The 26,098-nt window shown below is 40.2% G+C and overlaps 1 protein-coding gene across 18 annotated transcripts in view; it reads left to right on the top strand.

The window, feature by feature from the left end:
* The window catches only part of ZBTB44 (zinc finger and BTB domain containing 44), an 87,648-nt gene that overhangs the window by 41,075 nt on the left and 20,475 nt on the right, over window positions 1-26,098 (top strand). For 16 of the 18 annotated variants that reach the window (XR_010147349.1, XR_010147352.1, XR_010147350.1 and 13 more), the window contains exon 2: window positions 11,480-12,553. The exons of the other annotated variants lie outside the window; for them this stretch is intronic. Coding sequence is in view for 10 of the 16 variants with exons in the window: in XM_016922293.4 (XP_016777782.1) it covers window positions 11,536-12,553 (1,018 nt within the window). In the remaining 6 variants the exon portion in view is untranslated. The remainder of the gene's footprint in view (window positions 1-11,479; window positions 12,554-26,098) is intronic. 18 annotated transcript variants of the gene reach the window in all.

Below are 26,098 nucleotides of genomic sequence, written 5' to 3'. Positions count from 1 at the left end.
GGCTTCAGTGAGCCGTGATCATACCATTGCACTCCAGCCTGGGGCAGCAGAGTGAGACTCTGTCTCAAAAAAAAAAAAAAAAAAAAAAATTAAGAAAATAATTTTATTCATGGTGACATCAAAAGAATAAATTTAACAAAGAAAAACTCATACTCTGAAACTTACAACATGGCTGAAAGAAATTAAAGACAATCTAAATAAATAGAAAAACACCCCATGTTCATGGATCAGAAGATTCAACATTGTAAAGATAGCAGTATTCTCCAAACTAATCTATAAATTCAATGCAGTTCCTATCAGAATCCTTGCTGACTTTGTAAAGATTGACAGTCTGATTCTGAAATTAATATGGAGTTGCAGGGGACCCAGAATAGCCAAAATAGTACTGAAAAAGGACAAAATAAGAGGACTCAGCTTCTTGACTTCAAAACTTACTGCAAAACAACAGTAATTAAAGCATTGTGGTACTGGCACAAGGACATATAAATCAATGGAATAGAGAGTCCAGATATAAACCCATTTGTGTTCAACTGATTTCCAACAAGGATGCCAAGATCTTTCAGTGGTAAAAGAATATGCTTTTTAACAGATGGTACTGGGACAACTAAATAGCTACATGCAAAAGAACGAGGTGGGACCATATACAAAAAATAACTCAAAATAGGTTAAAGGCCTGAAACTTTAAAACTCCTTGAAAAAAAAAAAAGATATTAGTAAATCTTCATGACTTTGTATTTGGCAAGGAATTTGTAGATACGATACCAAAAGCATGAACAGCAAAAGAAAAACACTGAACTTCATAAAAATTAAAACCTTCTGTGCTTCAAAGGACACCGTCATAAAAGACAACCCACAGAATGAGAGAAAATATTTGCAAACCATTTCTCTGGTAAGCACCTCACAACTAGAATATATAAAGAACTCTGACAACTCAGTAACCAAAAGACAACCCAATGGGCAGAGCTCCAAATGGACCCCAAGGAAGATACACTAATGTCCAGTAAGCACATGAAGATGCTCAACATTGTTACTTATCAGGGAAATGTAAATTAAAACTACAGTGAGATACCACTTCACATCCACTAGGATGGCTAGAAACAAAGTTGGATCATAAGTGTTGGTGAGGATGTGGAGAAATCAGAATCCTCATACACTCTTTTTTTTTTTTTTTTTTTTTGAGACGGAGTCTCGTTGACACCCAGGCTGGAGTACAGTGGCGTGATCTTGGGTCACCGCAACCTCCGCCTCCCAGATTCAAGCTATTCTCCTGCCTCAGCCTCCCGAGCAGCTGGGATTACAGGCGCCCACCCCTACACCCAGCTAATTTTTTTGTATTTTTAGTAGAGTTCGGGCTTCACCATATTGGCCAGGCTGGTCTTGACTCCTGACCTCAAGTAATCCACCCGCCTCGACCTCCCAAAGTGCTAGGATTACAGATGTGAACCACCGCATCCAGCCTCCTCATAAACTCTTGATGGGAATATAAAGGTGTGGCTGCTTTGGAAGACAGTCTGACAATTTCTCAAATGATTAAATATAGAGTTACCATATGACCCAGCAATTCCTGTCTTACACATATACCCAACAAACTGAAAACATACGTCTACACAAAAACTTACACATGATTGTTTATAGCAGCATTATTCATAATAGCCAAAAACTGGAAACAACTCGTGTCCATTAACCTGTAGATAATAAAAATGCGGAATATGGAGTGGAGTATTTTTTCAGCAATAAATGTAAATGATGCATGATACATGGTAGAACATTATACTAAGTGAAGTGAGCCCCAAAAGTCCACATTATTATATGATTCCATTCATATGAAAGTCTTGGATGGGGAAGTTTATAGACAAAAAATAGATTAGTGATTGCTTAGGGCTGGCAGGAAGTTGGAGAGGGTTCTCCTAGGTTTGTCTGTTGGGAACCTCCTCAAGTTGACTTGAGCTTTGACATACCCCGAGTAATCTTTGGTAGCTTCCTTGTTATCTGGTCAGATATTCCAGAAGGCATTTACTGCCTGAGACATGGAATCAGCCATTTCTCTAAGGACCCATGAGTTTATAGTTTTTTTGAGATGAGAAATGGAATTTAGAAGCCATTCTGGGTGCTAGCAATATTCATTGCTAGAGATTAAGTACATTATCATTTCATACTGATGCTTTTAATATGAAATTCAAGACTGTAAACTCAAATTGCAACTTTTTCCTTTAACTATTTATAATGAATAGATATAGGCATTTTATATAGCAAAACCAGATAGAAATTTTATAACAAATTTATTCATTCATATATTTCACTCTGTTGTATGTTATGTGCAATACTGGACAGGGTCGAGAGAAATTAGACACAAAATGTTTTCACCAAGGCCTTTTGCTCTATCTGCTCCAAGCTTCTAACAACTTGCCTTTCTGCCCTTCTTCCCCGTACATTCTTTACATGTCTTCAGCTCTGATAAATTCAGCAGAATGAAATTTATCGTGACTTCTTCCCTGAACTGCAGGCCAGAATGGGCAACTTCATGTATAAATTTACATGTGGATATTCTTCTCAGGTATTTTAAACTCAGTATATCCAAAATTTAAACATTTCTTTCCCCATCATCAACCCCTATCGAAACCAGTTCTTCTTTCGTCTTGTTTGGTGAAAACAAAGTTAGAGATAAAACCATCTGACTCTTTTAGCTACTGTTCCACCCACCCTTAGTACAAAATCATGCCTAGGTGGTTTTCCATTCTAAATATTTCTCAGATGCATTTTCTTTATCCTCACTGCTGCCACCAAGACATCTTCTTAAAAGGCAGATAGGACTCTTCTACTCCCATGTGGCTACCTGTACTTTTTGAAGAAGATTGTAGGTCTGAAGCTTGGTATAAACATAAGTGGTCTTGAACCAAATAATTTTCTGGCCTCAGTTTCCTCATCTGTAAAATCAGGGTATTATAATGTAAACTCATGTGAGATAGCATATCTAAAGCCCCTAGTGTTATATCTGGAGCATAGTTGATAAAAGCCAATACAGACAAGTTTATGTATAAATTTCCACCTGGATATTCCTCTTACAGGCATCTTAAACTTATATGCCCCTCTCCTTAACCTTTTCTGTCCTTCATGGGTTTTAATTAGAATATAAGCTGCGAGTGAGTGATCTCAGTTCAGTTTTAGCATAATTAAAACCTGGTTTGTATCTTTTGAAAGTTAGCTTCCAGTTTTGAGATGTGGCTGCATATTTAAATAGATACATTCTTTCAAATATCAACTTTTCCCATCCAACTAAAATTACTTCCAAGGTTAACAGTCTCATTACTTTCTCTTTCATCATGTTAAGCAGCCACGTCACTTTATATGCTAAGAGCTACTTCGTTTTAATCTCAAATCTTCTGATAATTTTTATCAGCTAATCTATATATCAAAATACAGGTTTTTAAAATGCTGTGAAAAATAGACATTTTAAAATTTGATCTCCATTTAATTTTTGTTCACGCTTTTTCTAGTGTGAATAAATAGCTAACGTTTATTGAATGCTTGCTTTATGCCAGGAATTGTGCTAATTTAATCCTCTTGGCTATCTTGGAAGTATAATTTCTATGATTCCTGTTTTTCAGATGAGAAAAAAAACAGAAGCATCATTAGAGAGGTGAACAACTTGACTCAGATTTAATGCCTGGCTGGTAAATGGGGAAGTGAAAATTTAAAACCTAAGATTTGTCTAACTTAAACCAATCTACTTTATCAACTAGGCTGTATACCTTATTTGGCAAAATTGTTTCAACCCAACTGTAAAAAAAAATTGTAGGTTCTTTTTTGTATTCCCTTAAATTATATGTTGTTTAGCAACATACCACTTTCACAAGAATGTGTGATAGCAGCATTTCATCAGTAATTTGGAATAAAATGGGTGGGAAGTAAACTTCCTGAATTACTGAATAGTTCAAATTGCAAACTGCTACAAGTACATTTTTATTACTTGTAAATGCTGCACAAAGTCTAAATTAGTAATTGTAGTTAATACTGATCTTTACTCAAGAATTTTAAATGACCTCCAAATTAAACTTATAACTACACATATACATATTCATCTACACACAGAGATAAATGAGATTAATTAATTAATTAATTATTTAGTGGAGTTTCACTCTTTTGGCCCAGGCTGGAGTGCAATAGTGTGATCTCGGCTCACTGCAACCTCCACCTCCCGGGTTCAAGTGATTCTCCTGCCTCAGCCTCCCAACTAGCTAGGATTACAGGCACACACCACCACGCCCAGCTAATTTTGTATTTTTAGTAGAGATGGGGTTTCACCATGTTGGCCAGGCTGGTCTTGAACCCCTGACCTCAGGTGATCCACCCGCTTTGGCCTCCCAAAGTGCTGGGATTACAGGCATGAGCCACCGTGCCTGGCGAGATTTTTTTTTTTTAAAGAGACTTGGCTAACTTATAAAAACTTCAGGTTATACCTTGTGGTTTCTCAACTGTCCATATTATGTATGACATTTTCTTTTTCTCTCTCTCTCTTTTAAAATTTGAGGCCGAGCGTGATGGCTCACACCTGTAATCCCAGCGCTTTGGGAGGCTGAGTCAGGTGGATCACATGAGGTCAGGAGTTCGAGACCAGCCTGGCCAACATGGTGAAACCCCATCTCTACTAAAATTACAAAAAATTAGCCAGGTGTAGTGTCTGGCGACTGTATTCGCAACTACTCAGGAGGCTGAAGCAGGAGAATTGCTTGAACCCGGGAGGCGGAGGTTGCAGTGAGCCAAGATTGTGCCACTGTACTCCAGCCTGGGTGACAGAGTGAGACTCTGTCTCAAAATAAAATAAAATAAAATTTGAGACAGGGTCTTGCTGTGTTGCCCAGGTTGGAGTCAAGGGCTCTTCCTACCTTAACTTCCTGAGTAGCTGGGATTACAGCTGCATGCCACTATACTTGGCACATTTTTCAAATATCTTAAAAATACTTTATTGCTAAAAAATTCTGGCAATTATCTGAGCTTTCAGCAAGTCATAATCTTTTTGTTGGTGGAAGGTCTTGTCTTGATATTGATGGGTGCTACTGCTCTGGATGGTGGTCACTGAAGATTGGAGTTGTGGCAGTTTGTTTAATAAGACAGTGATGAAGTTTGCCACGTGGGTTGAATCTTTCTTCCCCTACCCCACTCCACCCCCCACTTTTTTTTTTTTTTTTTTTTTAGAGGTGGGTCTCACTCCATTGCATTGAGCTCCTGGGCTCAAGTAGTCTTCCTGCCTCAGCCTCCCAAAGTGCTAGGATTACAGGCATGAGCCCCTGCACCCAACCTGGATCTTTCTTTCGTGAGGATTTCTCTCTTTTTTTTTTTTTTTTTTTTTGTAGACAGAGTCTCACTCTGTCACCCAGGCTGGAGTGCATGGCATGATCTTGGTTCACTGCAGCCTCCACCTCCCGGGTTCAAGCAGTTCTGCCTCAGCCTCCCGAATAGCTGGGATTACAGGTGCCTGCCACCACACCCGGCTAATTTTTTGTATTTTTGGTAGAAACAGGATTTCACCATGTTGTCCAGGTTGGTCTCGAACGCCTGACCTCAGGGGATCCACCTGCCTTGGCCTCCCAAAGTGCCAAAGTGCTGGGACTACAGGCATGAGCCACTGCACCCGGCCTTCATGAGGATTTCTCTACAGGATGTGATGCTGTTTGATAGCATATTACTTACAGAAGGACTTCTTTCAAAATCAGAGTTGATTGCTAGGTGTAGTAGTTCAAACCTGTAATCTCAGCACTTTGCAATGCTGAGGCCAGGAGTTCGAGACCAGCCTGGGCAACATAGGGATACCCCTATCTCTACCAAAAGAAATAAAAAAATTTAAAAATTAGCCAGGCGTGGTGATACACACCATAGTCCTAGATACTTGAGTGGCTAAGACAGGAGGATTGCTTGACCCTAGGACTTCAAGGCTACGGTGAGCCATGATCATGCCACTGTACTCCAGCCTGGGTGACAGAGTGAGACCCTGCCTCTAAAACAAAAATTATAATCTTACCTAGCTCTTCTGGATAACTTGCAGCTTTGACATCAGTACTTGCAGCTTTACCTTGCACTTTTATGCTATGAAGATGGCTTCTTTCCTTCAACCTCATGAACCAACCAACCTCTGCCAGCTTTTCTGAATTTGTTTTAGAGGCAGGGTCTCACTCTGTCGCCCAGGTTGGTGTACAGTGGCTTGATCTCGGCTCACTGTAACCTCTGCTTCCCAAGCTCATGCAGTCCTCCAGTCTCAGCCTCCTGAGTAGCTGGGACTACAGGCATGTGACGCCACACTGAGCTAATTTTTGTATTTTTTGTAGAGATGGTGTTTCACCCTGTTGCCAGGCTGGTCTTGAACTCTTGAGCTCAAGCCATCCACCCACCTCAGCCTCCTGAAGTACTGGGATTATAGGGTGAGCCATTGCGCCCAGCTAAAAAAAATTTTTAATTAAAAATTTTTTTTAATTGGACTTGATCCTCTCAAACCCTGCCACTGCTTTATCAACAAGGTTTATGTCGTTTTCTAAATCATTTATTGTAATTTCAACAGTGTTCCTAGTATCTTCACCAGGAGTAGACTCCAACTCAAGAAACCACTGTCTTTGCTTATCCACAAGGAGCAACTCCTTATCTGTTCAAGTTTTATCATGAGATTGCAGCAATTCAGACTCCATTTTGAATTCTAGTTCTCTTGCAGTTTCCAACACATCTGTAATTACTTCCTCTGTGAAAGTCTTGAACCTTTCAAAGTCATCCATGAAGGCTGGAATCAATTTTGTCCAAACTCCTGTTAATGTTGATATTTTGACCTCCTCCCATGAATGTCAAACAGTCTTAATGGCATCTAGAATGATGAGTCTTTTCCAGAAAGTTTTCACTTTGCTTTGTGCAGATCCGTCAGAGGAATCAGTATCTATGGCAGCTATAGCCTTTTGAAATGTATTCCTTAAATAATAAGGCTTGAAAATCAAAATGACTCCCTGATCTATAGGCTGCAGAATGGATGTTATATTAGCAGCCATGAAAACAACATCAGTCATGTACATCCTCATCAGAGCTCCTCGATGACCAGATGCACTGTTGGAAAGCAGTAATATACTGAAAGCAGTCTTGTGAGCAGTCGGTCTCAACAGTGGGCTTTTAAAACATTCAGTAAACCATGCTGTAAATAGATGTGCTGTCATCAGGCTGTGTTGTTTCACTTACAGAGCACAGGCAGAATAGATTGAGCCTAATCGTTAAGGGGTCTAGGATTTTCAGAATGGTAAATGAATATTGGCTTCCAGTTAAGTCACCAGCTGCATTAGCCGCTTACAAGAGAGGCATCCCGTCCTTTGAAGTTTTGAAGCCAGGCATTGACTTCTTTCTAGCTGTGAAATTCCTAAACATGTCTGTTTCCAGTGTAAGGCTGTGTTGTCTGTATTGAAAACCTGCTGTTTAGTGTAGCCACCTTCGTCAATGATCTTAACTAGCTCTTCTGGATAACTTGTTGCAGCTTCGACATCAGCACTTGTGGCTTCACCTTGCACTTTTATGTTATGGAGATGGCTTCTTTCCTTCAACCTCATGAATCAACTTCTGCTAGCTTCCAACTTTTCTTCTGCAGCTTCCTCATCCCTCTCAGCCTTCACAGAATTGAAGAGAGTTATGGCCTTGCGCTGGATTAGGCTTTGATTTAAAGGAATATTGTGGTTGGTTTCATCTTCTGTGCACACCAGGCAAACTTTCTGCATGTCAGCAATAAGGCTGTTTTACTTTCTCATCATTTGTGTGTGCACTGGAGTAGCACTTTTAATTTCCTTCAAGAGTATGTCCTTTGCTATCACAGCTTGGCTAGCTGTTTGGTATAAAAGGTCTAGCTTTCAGGCTCTCTCAGCTCTCAACATGCCTTCCTCACTAAACTTAATCATTTCTAGCATTTCATTTAAAGTGAAAAACATGAGGTGGGTGGATCACTTGAGGTCAGGAGTTCGAGACCAGGCTGGCCAACATGATGAAACCCCCTCTCTACTAAAAATACAAAAATTAGCTGGGCTTTGTCGTACGCACCTGTATTTCCAGCTACTCTGGAAGCAGAAAGGAGAATTGCTTGAATCTGGCAGGTGGAGGTTGCAGTGAGCCAAGATTGTGCCACTGCACTCCAGCCTGGGTGACAGAGCAAAATTCCGCCTCATAAAAAAAATAAAGTGAGAAACGTGCAGCTCTTCCTTTCACTTGGTCATTTAGAGGCCATCGTAGGGTTATTAATTGGTCTAATTTCAATATCCTTGTTTTTCATGGAATACGGAGACCTGAGGAGGAGGAGAGAGATGGGGGAATGACTAGTGGGTAAATCAGTCATAACACACACAACATTAAGTTCACTGTCTTATATGGGTGCAGTTTGTGGTACCCCAAAACAATTACAGTAGTAACATCAAAGATTACTGATCACAGATCACCATAATAGATATAATAATAATGAAAAATTTTGAAATATTGCAAGAATTACCAAAATGTGACACAAATGTGAAGTGAGCACAAGCTGGTGGAAAGTGGCACCAGTAGACTTGCTGACAGCAGGGTTGCCACAAATTTCCAATTTGTAAAAAACACAATATCTGCAAAGTTTATTAAAGCAAAGTGCAAGAAGATGAGGTATGTCTCTGTATCCAAAATATATTTGTCCATATAAGTTTGTATTATGGAGCATATCTTGGGCCTGAGTTTCTGCAGACATATTGGGAAATGCATGTGATAAATATATGGTAGAGAATGCATTTCCTCATCATCACCTTCTTCTCATCCCATACTTCTATCAGACTTTGTACCATATATGTGAACAAGCATGACTTACGGGAGGTACTCATGAGCTATTTTATTTATTCTGTGGAGTTAGTTCTCCAGCTTCCTGGAAAGTAAGTTTTAATAACTGTTCTGATCACTTTCAGGAAATACCAGCAATATTTTCAAGAACTAATAAACTTAGAGTAAAAGCTTTCCCTCCTTTCCCACCTCAGGCCTACTACAGGCCTGCAGTTGAAGAGTTAGGTGTGGTTTACCTCCTTTTTCTTTCTTTCTCTCTTCCCCAACTTTCTTCTTTCACTTCTCTTCATTTGCTGGCTGTGGTTTCTGGCCCTTTCAGGAAGAAAAGGTCTTTGATAGCAATGTTAGTAGCAGCAGCAACTAATGTTTCTATAGCATTGATTATGTTACTAGTTACTGTTCTAAACACTTAACATGTATTAGGTCATTTAATCCTCAGAACTCTATGAGGTGTGTTGTGTTATATTTCTTATACCACTGAATATAGTAAGATACAGAGGGTTTGTTTAATGACTTGCCTAAGGTGACACAGGTAAAAATAGCAGAACCAGCATGCAGAGTGAGCATTCTGGCTCCAGAGTCTGTGCTTTCAACCACTCCACTGTGTTGCCTTTATATACCGTTGGGAGATAGTAGGCATACATCTTGGCCTTGGTTGTTGTTTAAATCAGACTTATGTGCCCTTCAGAGTTTTTTCAGTTGTAACATATTTTCCATAGACTTGAGGTAAAGGATCAGCATGCCTTGAAGCCCCTTTCCCTGCAGGGGAGTAAGCAGGGAAGTAGAATGGGGTTTGCAACTCACAACAAACTGATTACTCTCAGCAAAAATCCTTTTCATATCTACTCTTTGAACACGGAAGATGATTGAAGGTGGATGTAACTCAAGGTTGAAAATAGTTTTCCACTACCCCTTGTATAAGGTGCCCTTGTGCCTCACTTGAGAACGTAGTACATTATCTGTTGTTTGGGGCCTATTCAAGATGGAAATGGTTTCATTTTAATACTCCGATGCACATGTCTTCCAAATATGCTGTTTAATTTCTTGCCTTCACACCTTTGTTCATGCAGATGGTCCCTGGATTATAACTAATTCACTTGCTCTGAAAGCATGTTTCTTCCCTCAGCCAGATGATCCCAAAGTAAGCACTCTCGAAGGCCATGCTTTAAAAGCAGAAGCTAGTCTCCTGGGATGCAATAAATGAACAAAACGCTTTATATATAGCCCTCCCATTTTCTTCCTTTCATCTTATTTTTGTGAGACCCAAATCAGCAAATATGTTACATGATGGTTTGCGTAGACCAGTCCCTGGCTGTCTAGTGTCTCATTGTGGTCAGTTGACTTCAGGAAGGGTATGTGGAGCGCTCAGTTTACATTCGAACTTCTGTTACTAATTATGGTCAAGATAATTATTTCAGTAGCTTTACCTGGCTGCTTTGGAACAGAGATTTATGCCTTATCCTTTTGTGAAGTCTGACATGGAACAGTCTCAAATTGATGATTTTGTCTTCTCAAGTTAGAATAGTCTGGGACTTATATTTTTTTAGACAGGGTCTTACTCTGTCACCAAGGGTGGAGTGCAGTGGTGCAGTCTCGGCTCACTGCAACCTCCACCTCCCAGGCTCAAGTGATCCTTCCACATCAGCGTCCCGAATAGCTGGGACTACAGGCCCATGCCACCACACCCGCCTAATTTTTATGTGTTTTTTGTAGAGACAGGGTTTTGCCATGTTGGCCAGGCTGGTCTTGGACTCCTGAGCTCAAGCAATCCGCCTGCCTTGGCCTCCCAAAGTGCTGGGATTACAGGTGTGAGCCACCACACCTGGCAACCTTTTTAAATTCATCTTGAAATCTTTTTTTTTTCCTTTCCACTTCCTTTTTTTCTTTTTCCCATCTTTCTTTTCCTCTATACATTTACCTGCATAAAACATTAACAGGGATGATTATGTAATGGATTGTTCAGTGTTTACACTGGCATTGCCTGCTGCATGCTCACATTTAGAAACAGTAATGATAATACGCCTACTGATAGAGATATGATGACAATCAACTAATTATTAAATGTGAAGCATTTCAAATACTGTCTGGCACATAGAAGACACTCTATAATTGTCATTATTTACAAACTGTTGCAGCCCTGCAGCTCATTAAAACGCTGGTTCACAGGCCGGGCATGGTGGCTCACGCCTGTAATCCCAGCACTTTGGGAGGCCTAGGCAGGCCTATCACCTGAGGTCAGGAGTTCAAGACCGGCCTGGCCAACATGGTGAAACCCCATCTCTACAAAAATACAAAACTTAGCCAGGCATGATGGCGGGTGCCTGTAATCCCAGCTACTCGGGAGGCTGAGGCAGGAGAATTGCTTGAACCCGGGAGGCAGAGGTTGCAGTGAGCCAAGACCACCCCGCTGCACTCCAGCCTGGGCGACAGAGCAAGACTCTGTCTCAAAAACAAAACAACAACAACAAAAAAATTGGTTCACAGACTTCACTGATTGGACAGTTTGGAAGGCAGATAAGGAGAATATATTTCTATACAGTCCCTACCTTGAAGTTTCTCTCTCACTACCATCTTTCAGCTTTTTAATTTAGTACAGTGGCCACATGAAAATGATCTAAATCACATTTTAAACCACTAAAATATCAATTAATGCTCTATTTTATGTATTTTTTAGGACATTTCTGATTTATTTGCATCCTTGAAGAGCATCTGTAGAAGAGGAAGTAAAAGATGGGTGTGAAAACATTTACTCATAGCTCCTCTTCCCACAGCCAGGAAATGCTTGGAAAGCTAAATATGCTGCGAAATGATGGACATTTTTGTGATATCACTATTCGTGTCCAGGACAAAATCTTCCGGGCACATAAGGTGGTACTAGCAGCTTGCAGTGATTTCTTTCGCACCAAACTTGTAGGCCAAGCCGAGGATGAGAACAAGAATGTGTTGGATCTGCATCATGTTACAGTGACTGGCTTTATACCTCTTTTAGAATATGCTTACACAGCCACTCTATCAATTAACACAGAAAATATTATTGATGTTCTAGCAGCAGCCAGCTATATGCAAATGTTCAGTGTTGCCAGCACCTGCTCAGAGTTCATGAAATCAAGCATTTTATGGAATACACCCAACAGCCAACCTGAAAAGGGTCTAGATGCTGGACAAGAAAATAATTCTAACTGCAATTTTACTTCTCGAGATGGGAGCATTTCTCCCGTGTCCTCAGAGTGCAGTGTGGTAGAAAGAACGATTCCTGTCTGCCGAGAATCCCGAAGAAAGCGCAAAAGCTACATTGTTATGTCTCCTGAAAGTCCTGTAAAGTGTGGCACACAAACAAGCTCACCCCAGGTATTGAATTCTTCAGCTTCCTACTCAGAAAATAGAAACCAACCAGTTGACTCTTCCTTAGCTTTTCCTTGGACTTTTCCTTTTGGAATTGATCGAAGGATTCAGCCTGAGAAAGTTAAGCAAGCAGAAAATACCCGGACTTTAGAATTACCTGGCCCATCTGAGACCGGTAGAAGAATGGCTGATTATGTGACTTGTGAGAGCACAAAAACTACCTTGCCTTTAGGTACCGAAGAAGATGTCCGGGTCAAAGTAGAAAGATTAAGTGATGAGGAGGTCCACGAGGAAGTGTCCCAGCCTGTCAGTGCATCTCAGAGTTCACTGAGTGATCAGCAGACAGTTCCAGGAAGTGAACAAGTCCAAGAGGACCTTCTGATTAGTCCACAGTCTTCCTCTATAGGTATAATGCCTTCTGTGTTTTTCTTGGTGCTATAAAGTCAATTCAAACATTTTTAAGTTCCTGTTAGATAAAAAGTTTTGTGCTCGGTCATATAGGAAATATAAAGAAGAGTAAAACATGGTAACTGGATTTGCTTGAGATGCTATTAGCACTATCGTTTATTTTTTACAAGTTGCACATTGGGGAAGATAAAAATAATTGAATGATATCTGCTGGGACAAAGGCAGATACACATACACAAAAAAGCAGTTAAATCCAGTTTGTGTTTTATTCTTCATATGTATTGAAAACTTACCATGTGCCAAGCAAACATTGATGATACATAAAGAAAAACACATAGTCCCTGCAATGACAATTAGGTTAATCATCTAATTGGGGAAGCAGATATGTAAGTAAATGATTACAGTGAACTATCAAAAGTGCTCATCTGGAGGTGTGAACAAAGTAGTATGGTTGCAACAAAGGAAAGAGCAAGTTACACTATATGTTTGAGTGGGTCTTACGCAATAAGTAAGAGTTTACCCAAGTGTGGGAATGTCATTTCTGTGAAAACATAAAAACACAGAGCATATATGCAAACACAGAGGTACGGAAGAGCATTGTATGTTTGGTAAACAGTGAATTCAGTGCAAAATGATGTAAATAAGTACAGATGCCTGAAACTGTAGGGAATAGTGGGAGATAAGACAAAAGGAGTGGTTGAGCGCAGGCTGTGAAGAGCCTCGAATCCTAGTTTCAGTAGGGTTTGCATTTAAGTGCAGGTGATGGAATCCCTTCTGCAGTAAATTAACTGTAGCAGAGTTTTATTTATTTTTTCTTTATTATTTATTTATTTATCTTTTTAGATTGAAAATAAAATGATTTATAATTGTTTTCTCTGGCAGTATTTTTTTCTTTTTTTATTTCAAATTCTGGGGTACATGTTCAGAACGTTCAGTTTTGTTACATAGGTATACACATGCCATGGTGGTTTGCTGCACCCATCAGCCCTTCATCTGCGTTACGTATTTATCCTAATCCTATCTCTCCCCTAGCCCCCCATCCCCCAACAGGCCCCACTGTGTGATGTCCCCCTCCCTGTGTACATGGGTTCTCATTGTTTAACTCCCACTTATTAGTAAGAACATGTGGTGTTTGGTTTTCTGTTCTTGTGATAGTTTGCGGAGAATGATGGTTTCCAGCTTCCTCCATGTCCCTGCAAAGGACATGAACTCATTCTTTTTTATGGCTACATAGTATTTCATGGTGTACATGTGCCACATTTTCTTTATCCAATCTATTATTGACGGGGATTTGGGTTGGTTCCAAGTCTTTGCTATTGTGAATAGTGCCGCAGTAAACATATGTGCGCATGTGTCTTTATAGTAGAAAGATTTATAATCCTTTGGGTGTATACCCAGTAATGGGATGGCTGGGTCGAATGGTATTTCTGTTTCTAGATTCTTGAGGAATCGCCACACTGTCTTCCACAATGGTTGAACTAGTTTACAGTCCCACCAACAGTGTAAAAGCATTTCCTATTTCTCCACATCCTCAACAGCATCTGTTGTTTCCAGACTTTTTAATGATCACCATTCTAACTGGTGTGAGATGGTATCTCATTAAATTTCCATATGAAATTTAAAGGAGTTTTTTCCAATTCCGTGAAGAAAGTCAATGGTAACTTGATGGGGATAGCACTGAATCTATAAATTACTTTGGGCAATATGGCCATTTTCACGATATTGATTCTTCCTATCCATGAGCATGGAATGTTTTCCCATATATTTGTGTCCTCTCTTATTTTCTTGAGCAGTGGTTTGTAGTTCTTGAAGAGGTCTTTCACATCCCTTGTAAGTTATATTCCTAGGTATTTTATTCTCTTTGTAGTAATTGTGAATGGGAGTTCACTCGTGATTTGGCTCTCTGTTACTGGTGCACAGGAATGCTTGTGATTTTTTATCACAAAGTGTTCAGGAATAAAAGTCCAGGGCTGGTACAGTGAATCTGCAATATAATCAGTGGCCTAGGCAACTTGTATATTTATAATCTGCCATCTTTACTTTGTTGGTTTCATCCATAAGATGCTCATTTCATCTTCAGCTTTGTATTCTAGAAAGGGGCAATGCTTTGTATCAAGAAAGCACCTATGTTCTCAGAAATCCCTAAAAAACTTCTGCTAGTCTGTGTCTCATAGTCTTTCCTAGCTGCAAGGGAATCTGGGAAGATAATGTATATTAGTTGCGTACCTAAATGCCTTGAACAAAATTAGAGCAAAATGGATATTGAGTATGCAACTAGCAATGTCTGCCACAAGTAGGCCAAGTAAACTTGGATTTTATCTTAGTGGTAGGTAGTAAGGAGTCTACATTAAAGGGATAAAAACAAAAACATGCAGATATTTTAGGAAAACTGTTATTGACATGCAGTGAGTTTGGCTGTACAGAGACAGTCTCAGAGACCAATTGCAGTGCACTTATCTTGGTGTGAATGAAGACTTAAAACCATGTGAAAGAAAATAGATATTACAAGACTTTGTAAAGAAAGACTTAGTACCTGATGATACTGAATATGTATATTGAAAGAACAGGAGAGGTTAAAGTATTCTGATGACTAGCAAATAATGGTAACATTTTATTATATTCCATTGATTCTAAGTCATAATTTTTCATATTTTGTTATTTCTGAATCCAGATATGTCTTACAGTTGGCAGTCTTCTACAGTTGCTTTTTTCTTCCTTAGTGCTATAGAGAATAATGGCAATCATATGAATCAATAGCATTTTAGCATCTATTAAATGCAGTTATTGCCATATGAAAATCAGTGGAAGGTGGTGGGAATCCAGTTTTGAGAGTAAATTATCAAGGTCAATTCTGTGTAAATTGTGCTTGGATGAAGATCAAGCAGTGTCATTTCAAAAGCAGTAGAAAAGATAAGTGAGATTCCCAACTTGGGACTTTTCTACTAGTAGTGGCAAATTCAATCTCAATAGGAAAAACAGAAGAGCCAAAACCAAGGGGATACCTTGGGGAATACCTATATTCAGGTTTGGGAAGGGATAGAAGAAAAGCCACTAGTGAATAATAAAGATTTGTCCAAAATATTGGAGAACCAGGAAGACCATATTAACTTTGTTAGTTTCTTGTGCTTTTACCCTCTGTGTGAGTTTCCCTGGGCTGCTGCAACAAAGTACCGCAAACTGAATGGTTTAAAAAAAATTTATTCTCTCATAGTCAGAGGCCAGAAATCTGAACGACAGGTGTTAGCTCCCTTTGAAGGATCTTTCTCTCTTTGAAGATTGTAGGGAAGAATCCTTCCTTGTCTCTTCCAGCCTGTGGCAGCTGCCCACAATCCTTGGTGTTCTTTGGCTTGTAGCTCCAGTATATGATATTGTACTTTAGTATATGCATTCGTCTTCACATGACCTTCCCTGTCTCTCTGTTTTGCCACTGGCTTCAAATCTCTCTCTCCCTAAAAGGACACCAGTCATTGGATTCAGGTCCCACCCTAATCCAGCATGACCTCATCTTAACTTGATTACATCTGCAAAGACCCTATTTCCAAATAAGGTCACATACATTGGTAGCAAGGATTAAGATGTACTTTTTTTTTTTTTTTTTTTAAGATCTGGGATGCATGTGCTGAACATGCAAGTTGTGTTTTTGGGTATTTTATTTTCTTTGTAGCAATTGTGAATGGACGTTCACTCATGATTTGGCTCTCTGCTTGTCTATTACTGGTGTATAGGAACGCTTGTGATTTTTGCACATTGATTTTGTATCCCGAGACTTTGCTGAAGTTATCAGCTTAAGGAGTTTTGGGGCTGAGACAGTGGGGTTTTCTAAATATACAATTATGTCATCTGCAAACAGAGACGATTTGACCTTCTCTCTTCTTATTTGAATACCCTTGACTTCCTCTCTTCCTATTTGAATACTCTTTCTTTCTCTTGCCTGATTGCTCTGGCCAGAACTTCCAGTACTGTGTTGAATAGGGGTGGTGAGAGAGAGCATCCTTGTCTTGTGCCGGTTTTCAAAGGGAATGCTTTCGCTTTTACTCATTAGGTATGATACTGTCTATGGATTTGTCATAAATAGCTCTTAATATTTTGAGATATGTTCCATCAGTACCTCGTTTATTCAGAGTTTTTAGCATGAAGGGGTGTTGAATTTTTTTTTATTTTTAATTTTTATTTATTTATTTATTTTTGAGATGGAGTCTCTGTCACCAGGCTGGAGTGCAGTGGTGTGATCTCAGCTCATTCAAGCAATTCTCCTGCCTCAGCCTCCTGAGTAGCTGGGACTACAGACGCATGCCACCACACCCAGCTAATTTTTGTATTTTTAGTAGAGATGGGATTTCACCATGTTGGCCAGGATGGTCTCGATCTCTTGACCTCGTGATCCGCCCGCCTTGGCGTCCCAAAGTGCTGGGATTACAGGCGTGAGCCACCGCGCCCAGCCAGGGTGTTGAATTTTATTGAAGGCCTTTTCTGCGTCTATTGAGATAATCGTGGTTTTTGTCATTGGTTGTGTTTTACATGATGGATTACGTTTATTGATCTGCGTGTGTTGAACCAGCCTTGCGTTCCAGGGATGAAGCCAACTCGATCCTGGTGGATAAGCTTTTTGATATTCTGCTGGATTCAGTTTGTCAGTATTTTATTGAGGACTTTCACATCAATGTTCATCAGGTATATTGGCCTGGTATTTTCTTTTTTTGTGTTGTGCCTCTGCCAGGTTTTGGAATCAGGATGTTGCTGACCTCATAAAATGAGTGAGGGAGGAGTCCCTCTTTTTCTGTTGTTAGGAATGGTACCAGCTTCTCTTCGTACCTTTGGTAGAATTCAGCTGTGAATCTGTCTGGTGAATCTGTCTGGTGCTGGGCTTTTTTTGGTTGGTAGGCTATTTCAGGAGAGTTTATAGCATGAAGGGGTGTTGATTTTTTTTTTTTTTTTTTGAGGTTTTGCCTCAACTTCAGAATTTGTTATTGGTCTATTCAGGGATTCAGCTTCTTCCTAGTTTAGTCTTGGGAGGGTGTATATGTCCGGGAATTTTCGTCTAGATTTTCTAGTTTATTTGCAAAGAGGTGTTTATAGTATTCCCTGATGGTAGTTTGTATTTCTCTGGGATCAATAATGACATCCCTTTTATCATTTTTTATTGTGTCTATTTGATTATTCTCTCTCTTCTTCTTTATTAATCTGGTTAGCAGTCTATCTATTTTGTTAATCTTTTCAAAACACCAGCTCCTGGATTCATTAGTTTTTTGAAGGGCTTTTCGTGTGTCTCTTTCGGTTCTGCTCTGTTCTTAGTTATTTCTTGTCTTCTGCTAGCTTTTGAATTTGTTTGCTCTTGCTTCTCTAGTTCTTTTAATTGTGATGTTAAGGTATAGATTTTACATCTTTCTCACTTTCTGATGTGAGCATTTAGTGCTATAAATTTCCCTCTCAACTGTGCTTTAGCATGTCCCGGAGATTCTGGTACCTTGTCTCTTTGTTCTCATTGGTTTCAGAGAACTTCGTTATTTCTGCCTTAATTTCGTTATTTACCCAGTGGTCATTCAGGAGCAGGTTGTTTGGTTTCCATGTAGTTGTGCAGTTTTGAATGAGTTTCTTTTATTATTATTATTATATTATTATTTATTATACTTTAAGTTCTAGGGAACATGTGCACAACGTGCAGATTTGTTACATATGTATACATGTGCCATGTTGGTGTGCTGCACCTATTAACTCGTCATTTACATTAGGTATATCTCCTAATGCTATCCCTTCCCCCTCCCCCCGCCCCACAACAGGCCCCAGTGTGTGATGTTCCCCTTCCTGTGTCCAAGTGTTCTCATTGTTCAATTCCCATCTATGAGTGAGAACATGCAGTGTTTGGTTTTTTGTCCTTGTGATAGTTTGCTGAGAATGATGGTTTCTAGCTTCATCCATGTCCCTGCAAAGGACATGAACCCATCCTTTTTTATGGCTGCATAGTATTCCATGGTGTATATGTGCCACATTTTCTTAATCCTGTCTATCATTGATGACATTTGGGTTGGTTCCAAGTCTTTGCTATTGTGAATAGTGCCACAATAAACATACGTGTGCACGTGTCTTTATAGCAGCATGATTTATAATCCTTTGGGTATATACCCAGTAATGGGATGGCTGGGTCAAATGGTATTTCTAGTTCTAGATCCCTGAGGAATCGCCACACTGTCTTCCACAATGGTTGAACCAGTTTACAGTCCCACCAACAGTGTAAAAGTGTTCCTGTTTCTCCACATCCTCTCCAGCACCTGTTGTTTCCTGACTTTTTAATGATCGCCATTCTAACTGGTGTGAGATGGTATCTCATTGTGGTTTTGATTTGCATTTCTCTGATGGCCAGTGATGATAAGCATTTTTTCATGTGTCTTTTGGCTACATAAATGTCTTCTTTAGAGAAGTGTCTGTTCATATCCTTCTCCCACTTTCTGATGGGGTTGTTGTTTGTTTTTTTCTTATAAATTTGTTTGAGTTCTTTGTAGATTCTGGATATTAGCCCTTTGTCAGTTGAGTAGATTGTAAAAATTTTCTCCCATTCTGTAGGTTGCCTGTTCACTCTGATGGTAGTTTCTTTTGCTGTGCAGAAGCTCTTTAGTTTAATTAGATCCCATTTGTCAATTTTGGCTTTTGTTGCCATTGCTTTTGGTGTTTTAGACATGAAGTCCTTGCCCGTGCCTATGTCCTGAATTGTATTGCCTAGGTTTTCTTATAGGGTTTTTATGGTTTTAGGTCTAACATTTAAGTCTTTAATCCATCTTGAATTAATTTTTGTGTAATGTGTAAGGAAGGGACCCAGTTTCACCTTTCTACATATGGCTAGCCAGTTTTCCCAGCACCATTTATTAAATAGGGAATCCTTTCCCCATTTCTTGTTTTTGTCAGGTTTGTCAAAGATCAGATGGTTGTAGATGTGTGGTATTATTTCTGAGGGCTCTGTTCTGTTCCATTGGTCTATATCTGTTTTGGTACCAGTACCATGCTGTTTTGGTTACTGTAGCCTTCTAGTATAGCTTGAAGTCAGGTAGTGTGGTGCCTCCAGCTTTATTCTTTGGGCTTAGGATTAACTTGGCAATGCAGGCTCTTTTTTGGTTCCATGTGAACTTTAAAGTAGTTTTTTCCAATTCTGTGAAGAAAGTCATTGGTAGCTTGATGGGGATGGCATTGAATCTATAAATTACCTTGGGCAGTATGGCCATTTTCACGATATTCATTCTTCCTATCCATGAGCATGGAATGTTCTTCCATTTGTTTGTATCGTCTTTTATTTCATTGAGCAGTGGTTTATAGTTCTCCTTGAAGAGGTCCTTCATGTCCCTTGTAAGTTGGATTCCTAGGTATTTTCTTTTCTTTGAAGCAATTGTGAACAGGAGTTCACTCATGATTTGGCTCACTGTTTCTCTGTTATTGGTATATAAGAATGCTTGTGATTTTTGCACATTGATTTTTTTATCCAGAGACTTTGCTGAAGTTGCTTATCAGCTTAAGGAGATTTTGGGCTGAGACAATGGGGTTTTCTAAATATACAATCATGTCATCTGCAAACAGGGACAATTTGACTTCCTCTTTTCGTAATTGAATACCCTTTATTTCTTTCTCCTGCCTGATTGCCCTGGCCAGAACTTCCAACACTGTGTTGAATAGGAGTGGTGAGAAAGGGCATCCCTGTCTTGTGCCAGTTTTCAAAGGGAATGCTTCTAGTTTTTGCCCATTCAGTATGATATTGGCTGTGGATTTGTCATAAATAGGTCTTATTATTTTGAGATACATCCCATTAATACCTAATTTATTGAGAGTTTTTAGCATGAAGGGCTGTTGAATTTTGTCAAAGGCCTTTTCTGCATCTGTTGATATCATCATGTGGTTTTTGTCTTTGGTTCTGTTTATATGCTGGATTACATTTATTGATATGCATATGTTGAACCAGCCTTGCATCCCAGGGATGAAGCCCACTTGATCATGGTGGATAAGCTTTTTGATGTGCTGCTGGATTTGGTTTGCCAGTATTTTATTGAGGATTTTTGCATTGATGTTCATCAGTGATATTGGTCTAAAATTCTTTTTGTTGTGTCTCTGCCAGGCTTTGGTATCAGGATGGTGCTGGCCTCATAAAATGAGTTAGGGAGGATTCCCTCTTTTTCTACTGATTGGAGTAGTTTCAGAAGGAATGGTACCAGCTCCTCTTTGTACCTCTGATAGAGTGAGTTTCTTAATCCTGAGTTCTAATTTGATGGCACTGTGGTCTGAGAGGCTGTTTGTTATGATTTCCATTCTTTTGCATTTGCTGAGGTATGTTTTACTTCCAATTATGTGGTCTATTTTAGAATAAGTGCCATGCGGTGCTGAGAAGAATGTATATTCTGTTGATTTGTGGTGGAGAGTTCTATAGCTGTCTATTAGGTCTGCTTGGTCCAGAGCTGAGTTCAAGTCCTGAATATCTTTGTTAATTTTCTGTCTCGTTGATCTGTCTAATATTGACAGTGGGGTGTTAAAGTCTCCCACTATTATTGTGTGGGAGTCTAAGTCTCTTTGTAGGTCTCTAAGAACTTGTTTTATGAATCTGGGTGCTTCTGTATTGCGTATATATGTATTTAGGATAGTTAGCTCTTCTCGTTGCATTGATCCGTCTGCCATTATATAATGCCCTTCTTTGTCTTTTTTGATCTTTGTTGGTTTAAAGACTGTTTTATCAGAGACTATGATTGCAGCCCCTGCTTCTTTTTTTTCTTTCCATTTGCTTGGTAAATATTCCTCCATTCCTTTATTTTGAGTCTGTGTGTGTCTTTGACCCACATGAGATAGGTCTCCTGAACACAGCACACCAATGGGTCTCAACTATTTATCCAGTTTGCCAGTCTGTGTCTTTTAATTGGGGCATTTAGCCCATTTACATTTAAGGTTAATATTGTTATATGCAAATTTGATCCTGTCATCATGATGCTAGCTGGTCATTTTGCACATTCGTTGATGCAGTTTCTTTATAATGTCATTGGTCTTTGTATTTTGGTGTGTTTTTGCAGTGGCTGGTACCAGTTTTTCCTTTCCATATTTAGTGCTTCCTTCAGGAGCTCTTGTAAGGCAACCCTGGTGGTTACAAAATCCCTCAGCATTTGCTTGTCTGTAAAGGATTTTATTTCTCACTTATGAAACGTAGTTTGTCTGGATATGAAATTCTGGATTGAAAATTCTTTTCTTTAACAATTTGAATATTGGCCCCCACTCTCTGTAGAGAGATCTGCTGTTAGTCTGATGGCTTCCCTCTGTAGGTAACCTGACCTTTCTCTCTGGCTGCCCTTAACATTTTTCCTTCATTTCAACCTTGGAGAATCTGATGATTATGTCTCTTGGGGTTGCTATTCTCGAGGAGTATCTTAATGATGTTCTCTGTATTTCCTGAATTTGAATGTTGGCCTGTGTTGCTAGGTTGGGGAAGTTGTCCTGGATAATATTCTGAAGTGTGTTTTCCAACTTGGTTCATTTCTCCCTGTCACTTTCAGGGACCTCAGTCAATTGTAGGTTTGGTCTTTTCACATAGTCCCATATTTCTTGGAGGCTTTGTTTGTTCCTTTTCAATCTTTTTTTCTCTAATCCTGTCTTCATGCCTCATTTCAGTAAGTTGATCTTCATTCTCTGTTGTCTTCCGCTTGATCCATTCAGCTATTGATACTTGTGTATGCTTTGTGAAGTTCTCATGCTGTGTTTTTTAGCTCTATCAGGTCATTTATGTTCTTCTGTTAACGGGTTATTCTAGTTAGCAGTTCCTGTAACCTTTTGTCAAGGTTCTTAGCTTCCTTGCATTGGGTGAGATAGAACATGCTCCGTTAGTGGAGAGGAGTTTGTTATTACCCACCTTCTGAAGCCTACTTCTGTCGATTTGTCAAATTCATTCTCTGTCCAGTGTTGTGCCCTTGCTGGAGAGGAGTTGCAATCATTTGGAGAAGAGGCATTCTGGTTTTTGGAATTTTCGGCATTTTTGTGCTGGTTTTTCCTCATCTTCGTGGATTTATCTATCTTTGATCTTTGAGGCTAGTGACCTTTGGATGGGTTTGGATGGGGCGTCTGTGTGGAGGTTCTTTTTGTTGATGTTGATGTTGATGTTGATGTTGATGTTATTGCTTTTTGTTTGTTAGTTTTTCTTCTAACAGGCCCCTCTTTTGAAGGTCTGCTGCAGTTTGTTGGAGGTCCACTCCAGACCCTATTTGCCTGGGTATCACCAGCGGAGGCTGCAGAACAGCAAAGATTGCTGCCTGCTGCTTCCTCTGGATGCTTCATCCCAGAGGGGCACCGGCCTGATGCCAGCCGGAGCTCTCCTGTATGAGGTGTCTGTCACCCCTGTTGGGAAGTCTCTCCCAGTCAGGAGGCATGGGGGTCAGGCACCCACTTGAGGAGGCAGTCTGTCCCTTAGCAGAAGTCAAGCACTGTGCTGGTAGAACCCTCCTTGTGAGTATCCGCTGCTCTCTTCAGAACCCGCAGGCAGGGACGTTTAAGTCCACTGAAGCTGCGCCCACAGCCGCCCCTTCTCCCAGGTGCTCTGTCCCAGTGAGATGGGATTTTTATCTATAAGCCCTGACTGGGGCTGCTGTCTTTCTTTCAGAGATGCCCTGCCCAATGAAGAGGAATCTAAAGAGGCAGTCTGGCCACAGCCACTGTGCCACACTGTGTTGAGTTCTGCCCAGTTGGAACTTCCAGGCCTTTTTAGCGCTGTCAGGGGAAAACCAACTACTCAAGCCTCAGTAATGGCGGATGCCCCTCCCCCGACCAAGCTTGATCGTCCCAGGTCAACTTCAGACTGCTGTGCTGGCAGTGAGAATTTCAAGCCAGTGGTTCTTAGCTTGCTGGGCTCTGTGGGAGTGGGACCTGCTGAGTGAGACCACTTGGCTCCCTGGCTTCAGCCCCCTTTGCAGGGGGCTGCAAAGGTTCTGTGAATGGTTCTGTCTCACTGTGGTTCCAGGCACCACTGGTGTGTGAAAAAAGAAGAGCTAGCTTGGTGTCTGCCCAAACAGCCGCCCAGTTTTGTGCTTGAAACCCAGAGCCCTGGTGATGTAGCACACGAGGGAATCTCCTGGTCTGCAGATTGCAAAAACTGTGGGGAAAGCATAGTATCTGGGCCAGATAGCACAGTCCCTCACTGCTTTCCTTGGCTCCTTGCACTTCCTGGGTGAGGTAACGCCCCACCCTGCTTCTGCTCACCCTCTGTGGGCTGCACCCACTGCCTAACTAGTCCCAGTGAGATGAACAGGGTACCTCATTGGAAATGCAGACACCTGCCTTCTGTGTTGGTCTCACTGGGAGCTGCAGACTGGAGCTGTTCCTATTCGGCCATCTTGCCAGCAGCCAAGACGTAGCGTCTTTCTGGGGGAAATAATGTCACCCACAGCAGCCACTGAAGTTCATATTCCTGAATTGGGGTCAAAATAGTTGTGAAGAATTTACATGAACACATCCAACAAAATATTTAATTTCAAGAAATCATAGCTATTTGTTGATACAACCAAGTTTTTACTAAACTACCAGAGTCAGTAATTGAAAACACCTTGGTACCTTCTGAGTAACGAACTGCCTACTGAATAATTATAATTTTAATCATTTAAGAAAGTAGGAACCCAAATATTAATCTGTCTAAATATCTAAGATATTTAGTTAGGCATGTGAAATAGTCATCCTTTACCACTCCCAAGTATATATAATCAGTTCAGGTTTTGCCTTTATGGTAGTTTTGTTTTTGTTTGAGACTGAGTCTCGCTCTGTCACCCAGGCTGGAATGCAGTAGCATGATCTCAGCTTACTACAACCTCTGCCTCCTGGGTTCAAGCAATTCTCCTGCCTCAGCCTCCCAAGTAGCTGGGACTGCAGGCACACACCACCACACCCAACTAATATTTGTATTTTTAGTAGAGATGGAGTTTCACCATGTGGGCCAGGTTGGTCTCAAACTCCTGACCTCAAGTGATCCACCCACCTCAGCCTCCCAAAGTGCTGGGATTACAGGCCTAAGCTACTGCACCCAGCCCTTTATGATGTTATTAACAAGAGTTAATAAGTAGAACAAATCTTTCAGTTATATAAGTAGAATCTGTTACCTATATATTATTATAAATGGATTCTATAAAGCAGACATGGGAACCGCTCTGAATCAGATAATCCCAATGTGGTTTGTTTCTTGTGTTTTTTTGTTTTGTTTTTGTGGTTTTTTGAGCCAGTATCTTGCCCTGTTGCTCAGGCTGGAGTGCTGTGGTGTGATGTCAGCTCACTGCAACCTCTGCCTCCTGAGTTCAAGTAATTGTCCTGCCTCAGCCTCCCAAGTAGCTGGGATTACAGGTGCCTGCCACCACACCTGGCTAATTTTTGTATTTTTAGTAGAGACAGGATTTCACCATGTTGGCCAGGCTGGTCTCGAACTCCTGACCTCAAGTGATCGCCTGCCTCAGCCTCCCAAAGTGCTGAGATTACAGGCGTGAGCCACCATGCCCAACTCCAATATGATGTTTTTTCCTTGCCTTCATGGCAAATGTACTAATCACTCTCAACAAACCAATCTTAACTCCAAACTTGCATACTAAAACAAAGCCATACAGAAAATTCCTTGCGGTATTGAAGGCAGTCAGTAAATTTGAGAGGGAGAAAAGGAAGATGTGCATGGTACTTTTTCCCCTGTAAGTTCCATAAGAGTATTTAATTTTACTTACTAATTTGTTAAAGAACATCTCTGAGAGGTATCTTGTCTTTCTAGGGATAGAAAATATAATGTTTAGTGTATTATTTTCAAATTTCCAAAATAATAATTTGATTATCCATGAAATTAGTTCAGATAGGATTTTACCTGCTGTTTTAAGTTCCTTTTGTTGCCACTTGCCCATGGAAAGGTTGTAAAATTCAGTATCAACTTGCAGCAAATAAAAGCAATAAATACAACAAATTTAAAGGAGAAAAAAGACTGCTGGTTTTAGGTTGGGCCTTGTTACTTAAAAAGATAACTCTCTAGTCATTCTAACCCCATCCCCACTCCTAGGCAAACCACTGTAAATATTAATAGTTGCCTATTCTGGATATTTTATATCAGTGGGATCATGAAATACGTGGGTTTTTTTTCTCACTGGCTTATGTTTTTACCATAATGTTTTCACAGTTCATCTGTGTTATACCTTGTAAAGTTTTGAAATGGTTTTGCCAGTCAGAGATCTGAACTTGGCCTCCAGGGCCAGTTCAGATGAACTAATCCAACCTGTGTTCATCTTCTCATTATAGTTTATTTCTCTTGTAGGCCGTTAACACAGTAGGCAGGCAGGCAGATGATCTTCAGAGCAGGTGTTAGCCTAGAAAACAATTTCACCAAGGAGCAACACAATCTGAATAACCAAAATATTTTCAAAAGACTGTTTCTAGGAAAACAAAACAAACCTGACAGTGAAGGGCTTCATTGAACTATTTGAGCTTAATTCAGCATGAACTTAAATCCCAGCCAAGGGCAGGTGGCACCTCAAAAGGGATTTTATATCTGCCCTCTCATCCAGGATCCCAGGACGAAGCAACA

The sequence above is a fragment of the Pan troglodytes genome, chromosome 9, assembly GCF_028858775.2.
Source record: "Pan troglodytes isolate AG18354 chromosome 9, NHGRI_mPanTro3-v2.0_pri, whole genome shotgun sequence".
NCBI lineage: Eukaryota > Metazoa > Chordata > Mammalia > Primates > Hominidae > Pan > Pan troglodytes.
Note: the sequence above shows the minus strand (reverse complement) of the source record. Positions and strands in the feature narration are given on the sequence as shown.